Source organism: Myotis davidii, unplaced genomic scaffold (genome assembly GCF_000327345.1).
Source record: "Myotis davidii unplaced genomic scaffold, ASM32734v1 scaffold663, whole genome shotgun sequence".
Taxonomy (NCBI): Eukaryota; Metazoa; Chordata; class Mammalia; order Chiroptera; family Vespertilionidae; genus Myotis; species Myotis davidii.
In genome coordinates this window covers 7,712,059-7,718,847 of record NW_006295816.1, presented here as the reverse complement: position 1 = coordinate 7,718,847, position 6,789 = coordinate 7,712,059, and the positions used below count along the sequence as shown (strand labels likewise).

The window sequence follows — 6,789 nt, the reverse complement described above, 5'->3', positions numbered from 1 at the left end:
GCCTTTGGAGAGATGTGCTTTTGGCTGAAGCAATCTCTACAAAGGGATTTCCGGAGGCCAGTGAGAGAGGGCAACTCAGTGTCCACCATGAGAAGCCTAAGACCTGGCTGTCCCTGCCCAAGCTGGTCACAAGGACAGCCGACCCCACCGTGGGCCAGAGGCCAAGCCTCGAGTCCTCTAGTGGCCACTGACCATATGGCCATGTGACCATGTGCATGCATGTCCCAAGGCAAGAGATGTACCTAAAAGGTGACAAAAGTGGTAAAAAAAAAAAAAAAAAAAAAGGATAAAACAGAGAAATAGAGGCCAAAGCATGAAAAGAGCATGGAAGTCATGAGGCTGGCATGTTCCAGACTCTCTTCAGAGTGCTGTATATACATGAACTAGACAAGCTTAGGAGGTGAGCAGGGTTATTTGCACAGTACTGAGGACACCTGGGCACAGTGAGGAGGAAGTCATTTGCATAAGAAATCTCACTTGGTAGAAGAGCTGGGATTCAAACTTGGCACTGTGGGTCTGTGTGCTTAACCAGTAAACCACAGAGAGCGCAAACCAACAGAGGCAGAGGATTAGAACAAGAAGTCAGGTCTCCTTGTTGGGTCCCCTTCCCAGCACTTGTGCAAATTATTATTATTGCTAAGAGGGAGGTTGACCTTGCTCCTCAAGCCCCCAGACTGGGGCTCACCAGGGCAGAGTGCAGCTTGCTCCTCTGGCCTGCAGCCCAGGCGGCCAGGGACAGGTCAGACAGGTCTGGCTGGTGCAGATGGATGAAGTTCTACAGCTTCCGGTGTGTGGTGCTCAAGTCCCCAGGGACATCAGTAGCTCAGCCCCACATAAGGCCTCTACCCACCCTACCCCTCCGCCTGCCTCCACCTGGGGGAGGGGCAGCGACCTCACCCTTAGAGCCTCAGCTCAGTGTGGGCGAGTGCCCTCACCCATCCAAGCGCACAGCTTGTCTCAGACTATCCACCCCAGGAGACCCCTGGAGAGGGAGAGGGGTTCTTCCAAAGGGAGAACTGCTCCCTGAGCCCAGCCAGGCTCTCTCAGCTGGTTTCCAGTCTCCAGGTTGCCTGGCCTGCATGGAAGGAGGCCCAGCATACTGTGTCCCCAATTCCCATTCCCACCAGCCTCAGTATCCGCACTGCCCTACAGGGCCTGTCTCCCCTTCCCTCCCCCTCACTTCCTGAGCGTACACCTGTGTTCTTAGTCTTCCCACAAATGCAGACCGCACCATTAAAAATAGAGCCTTTTTATTGGTACCTGTTAAGTTCAGGTAGAAGGTGTTCCCACAAGCGCACAGGCTGACGACCTCCTGGGTAAGAAGGCAGGCCCAGAGCCTGGGCTCCTTGGCACAGACACAGAGAAAAAAATGAATAAATTATAGTTACAATATTCAGGGACAATATAGAAATTAGGAGGCAAAATTCATCAACAACAAACGGGCATAAGAGCCATAAGGCACCACCCCTTGTCTTGGCCAACTGGCCAAGGGTACAGGCAGGTGGGCCAGGCTGGAGTGCAGTGTCCAGAAAGCCCTGAGATTGTCTTCAAGGGCAGGCGGTGGGCCCCGAGGCACTGAGGCAAGCCCCTCGCGCTCTCTCGGCCTCCTGCTTCCCCCTCCTACATTGGTGGGCCAGGACTAAAGGCCATGGCCCTTGGGGGAGGGGAGAGATGGGGCAGAGGACAGGAAGTAGAGGGGGCTGAGTGGGTCACGGTTGGTCAGCTCAGTCCCTCCTCTGCGCAGACACTGTCCGAGGCTAACCTCTGCCTGCTCAACCATCCAGAGTCAGGCAGCTGCCACAGTAGACACAGGGTTTGAATCCACATCTGGTCTACACCTAAGACCAGGCAGGGCTGCAGGACTATAAGGTAAAAGGGGTCTGTGCCCCACCCTGACCCCAGCCAGGGTTGGGAAGCCTAAGCTGCCTAGTCTCCAAATAAATTATGGAAATAAATTATAGTCTTCACAGTCCAGAGGATTCAGCCACCCAGGGGGCGAGGGCTCAGGATGGCAGAAGCCAGAAGAGGTAGATGTTTCCAGCCCTGTCTCACTGTCGTTAGGCTAAGAAACATCATGCCCTCCTCTTCCTGGCACGCGCCATGGAAGTGGGAGAAACTGGGCACCAGGGGCTGGGTGGCTGAAGGGGGGAGCCCCCTCCCACTCTCCAGCACAGAAAGTTACAAAAATAAATAATAAACCAACCCAGAGGGTTGCATGGAAATTAGGAATGCCCACATGGGTGAGCCGGCCAATGGGAGGCGGTTACCTACTACAGGCCCCAGAGAGCCCCCAAATTATGGCACAGCAGCAACAGGGCTTTCGGGGCCGGGAAAAGGCCCCCTAGTCCTCGCATAGGCACGAGCTCCAGCAGTGATGCCAGGGCAGTGTCCTCAAACAACCGGCTGTTCCAGAAGGAAGCCAGCGTCCTCGGCAGTTGGCTCCGACAAGCCCATGATGGATTCCAAGAAGCAAACGCCGGTGTCCCCCGGTGGGGAAAAGGCAGGTAAGGGAAAGTGGGGTGCCTCAAAATTGTCCAGGCTGTCAGACACCTTCCGAGAGGTGTAGTGGGGCCCCAGACTGTAGTCTGGCAGGGCCTGGAGCAGCTCAAAGGAGTCGCAGGAAGACCAGCTGAGGTCCACTGAGCTGCTCTGGCCGGCGTCCATGCTGGGCGGCACCTCGGTGCCAGGGACGCTGCCTTCTCCCAACCCTTCAAGGCCACTGTTTAGGAAGCCGCTGGCATCCAGGTTGGCATTTTCATCCAGGATGCCTGATGTGAAGCTGGTATTGGCATAGCTGTGGGTCCAGCCAGCCAGGCCACCGGGGTCACCAGAACCAAAGATATCGGCGAGGTGGAAGCAGCTGAGGTTGTCGAGGTTCACTCCCCTTTCTTCGTCCTCGTCTCCACCCAGGTCTGAGTCACTGAATCTCAGGATCCGCTCGAGGCTGTCATCATCCATACCAGGCTGGAAGCCAGGGTCAGGCAGGGCTGGATGCGCAGGACTGTCGGGCGGCTCGCTAGTGCCCGATGCTGCGGAGGAGTCAGTCATGTCGCTGCTGCAGCTGTGGTCTCCCAGCTCGCTGCTCACAGGGGAGTTGGCCAGTGAGAAAGCGGGGGTCAGGACCTGCCCACCAGGGCTGGGTGGACTGCCCGGGGCAGGGGCCTCCAGCTCCCCAAGGCTCTCAGCCCCCTGCTCCAGCTGCAGGCGGGTGAGTGTGTGCAGCAAGTGGGTCTGAACCCGCGCCTGATTGAACTCCACACGGCCCTTGGGGTTCTCACAGCCCTCCTTGCAGCAGCCACAGGGGAACGCTGTGTGGTCCATCTGCAGAGAAGGCAGAGGCAGGAGTGAGGATCCTGAGGAGCCCAGAGAAGCAGCCCCCCAGCTCAGGCTCCCGCTCCCAGCCCAGCCCGACCACCGTACCTGGCACTTGATGCCCGCCAGGCTGCAGCTGCAGGTCTCAGGGTCACAGACCCTATCGCAGCGACAGCCACAATCCTCCCGGGACTGGCGCAGAGCCTGCAGCTCCCGCTTCTCCTCTCGATCGATCTTCCGCACGCCTGCAGCCCGCAGCAGGGCCCGCCGCTTCCGGGCTGGGTAGGGATGGAGGGAGGTCATTTCCTCCAACCGGCCACTTGCCACGGCCTCTGCCAACTCCTCATCCACAGAGGCATCATCAATGGCATCCACGGTCAGAGTGAGGCCGGCCTCCGCCTCAGGTACCCCGGCCTCTGTAAGCTGCATCCGGGGGGGAGAGGAGGAATGTGAGAGGCACAGACGTGGTGGTCTTCGTCCCCACAGCCACCAGTCATCCGACAAACACCCCCCATGTGCTACTCTGGGCTGAACACTGTGGATTCCCCAGTGATCAGGACGGCCAAGAACACTGCCCTTGGGGCATCTGCAAAGAGATTTCCTGTCCATTTCATGGACAAACGCCCTCCCTCAGCCAGATACACCAACCCCGGTGTCCGTCAGTTCCACATCCTCCTCCCCAGTGAGGCAGACAGATTCAGGTACCATGCCCCATTCTGCCTGCACATAACCCAGGCAACAGATCCCGATCGAGCCGTTACTGGCCCCAGGCATGTCTTTCCCCACATAGTGGGCAAACCAGCACCTGCCCCTGATGCCCCTCCCCTCAGGGCTAGGACTTCGCTGTGGACCTTTGAGGGGTCTCCTACCTTCGATCGAAGCACCTCCAGCTTCTCCTCCTTCAAGCGTAGGCGGAGCTTCTCTTGCCGTGCCAGGGCCTGCTCCTGTGCAAACTCGGCCAAGGAGAAGCGGCGGCAGGCACTGTGGCGAGGGGCCATACCCAGAGTGCAGCCACCGCGGCTGGGCACGCTGGTGAAGCCCTGGCACCGAGGGAAGTAGAAGACAGTGGTGCCATTGAAGGCTATGCGGCCTGGACGCTTCCGGGGAGCCCGCTTCAGGATGGACAAGGCTGGAAGGCAAGCAGAGCAGGAGTAGCGCATGAGTTCTCTGTGATACGCAGCACAACCCCCTGGAAGAGGACCCTGGTTCACTGCTCCTCACAACTCCTTTCTCCTCACCACGCCCCTCAAAAGAGATGGATTCAAATTTAGAAGCCAAAAAAAAAAAAAAAAAATGAGGAGCTAAAATTAAACACCACCCCTATGCCAATACTAGGTTATTGCTATTACCAGCTGAAATGAGAGCATTTGTAAGTGTAAACATCTTTCCCATCTTTATAAGCCAAGTAGAGGCCCGGTGCACAAAACTTGTGCACAGGTAGGGTCCCTAGGCCTGGCCAGCAATCAGGACCAATCAGGGCCTTCCGGCTGCTGGCCGGGGCCTTCCTCCATTCTACACCGTCCCCTGGTGGTCAGCGCACGTCATAATGAGCAATTGAACACCCAGTCTCCCAGTCAAAACTAGCCGAGGGGACACTCTGCATATTAGCCTTTTATATATATAGATTATAGGTCCCTTGTATAGTTTCCTAATTTTTTTTTATTGATTTGTAGCATCGCTTTATATATGCTATTAGAGACATTAGTGGCAATTTGGCCTGTCCAATGTAATATGGAGAATTCTTATTCTCTCTGCAAACTGAATTGGCTAGCACTTCCTGAACCATGTTAACCAACAGTGGTGACAGACAGCATCCTCCTCTTGTTCCTGACTTAGTGGGAAATGCTTCCAGTATTTCCTCATTAGTCAGATCAGCTTTTGGGATGAAACCTATTTTTTAACCATTTAAGTAGAATTCACTATGTCTACCTTACCAAGAATCTTATCTAGAAGGAACATTATGTTTTATCAAATATTCTTCAGCATCTAGAGTAGCTCTAAAATTTTTTTTCCTCTGACACAGTCAGTGGGTAAACTATGAGATTGGTTTTTATATTAACCCATCCTTCTAGTTCTAGGATAAACCCACAGTTGTCTCATCAGTTAATGTACCGTTAGATCTATGTGCTAAGAATTATACTTTTTTTATATATAACACAGACATGTAGGTAGTACCTAAACGAACACCATCTCTGTGCTCAGAAAATACCAGGTGGGGGTGATGAGGGGAAAAGGGGTCTACAAAGGCTCCTCGGGGCTGGGGGGAGCGACTGTACAAAGCAAGGTTGAGAAACCGCTCCCGGGCCTCCTTGGCCCGTTTGGAACCAGAACCTGCCAGCTTGAAAAATAACCGGGGGGAAACCTTTCACTCCGGTCAGGTAAAGCCAAGCGGCATTTTGACAGGAGAGGGACCGGCCTGACAGGCCTCAGAGCCGAGAAGCGGGCGTGGGGCTCTGGCAGAGCAGCTGGAAGGAGGACAGGGCGAGAGCCAGAGAAACGAAACTGGAACAGAAGGGAGGAGCCGGGGCGGGAGGGCTAAGGGCCACTCTCGGGAGCTCTGCTCTGAATGTCATGACTTGGAAACAGGGGAGTCCCAGGGTCAAAGGTGAATGCACCCAAGACCAAGAGCCTCTGGACAGTGGGCATTCCTAAGTAACCACTGTATTCCAGGAAGTGGATGAGGTGGGGAGCTAAAGCCATGGGGACACAGCCTCCAGTAGCTAGGACGGCTTTGTCACATGCCTCCCAATTTCATCTTTAGGAAGGAAGGAAGAAGGGGGGCGGGGTGTGGTGGGGTTCCCAGGAGGGTAGGGACTCACGGGTGAAACTTTGGGGGCCACAGACGTTTCGGTCAGGCGGGGACATCTGATCCCAGGGGCTCTCCTCTTCCAAGTCCCAGGCTGGGGAGACTGAAGAGCTTGGGGAGCAGGAGCCGGAGTGGTGGCCCGAGGAGGACAAAGACGAAGACGAGCAGAGTGAGGAGTCATCCTCTTCCAACTGGTCAAACTTCCTTTTCAGCAGCCCAGCCATGGTGGGTACCGGGCACAGACAGCCTGGAACAGGAAGGAGAAAGCTCTCAGAGGCGGCCTGAGGCCAGAGGTGGGCTCAGCTCTGATTGCCACCTCTCCCACTTACCCTTCGAGGTGTCCCAGGCCTTCCCGCCCCGGCCCCGGAGCTCCACGTGCAGGGGGCACATCCCCAGGGGGCTTTTTTGCACAAAACAGAGCAGAGAGGCCCAAGCCCTCGTCCTGGTACTTGGAGACTCCCATCACTCCGCCCAAAAGCCCTTCCAGGACCCTGCCCGGCACCTTCCCCACCACCTCCCACAACCCACCTACACAGGCGCGCACACACCAGACGAACAGATGGACTGACAGACCTCTGCCCAGCCTCGCTCACTCCCCGACAGGAATCCTAGGGGCTGACTCACTGGCTGGGTGATTCACAGGGCTCACATCTGTGTGCTTTTGTGTGTGT

General features: G+C 56.0%; 1 protein-coding gene across 1 annotated transcript; it reads right to left on the bottom strand.

Moving 5' to 3' along the window:
- Positions 1–1,233: 1,233 nt before the first annotated feature.
- On the bottom strand, positions 1,234–6,445 carry CSRNP1 (cysteine-serine-rich nuclear protein 1). Its single transcript, XM_006770552.2, has 4 exons — positions 6,132–6,445; positions 4,182–4,441; positions 3,421–3,735; positions 1,234–3,321 (listed from the first exon to the last, which is right to left on the bottom strand). The coding sequence occupies exons 1-4, from the start codon at positions 6,340–6,342 to the stop codon at positions 2,392–2,394; spliced, it is 1,716 nt and encodes a 571-aa protein (XP_006770615.2). The 5' UTR covers positions 6,343–6,445; the 3' UTR covers positions 1,234–2,391.
- Between the last annotated feature and the right edge of the window lie 344 nt (positions 6,446–6,789).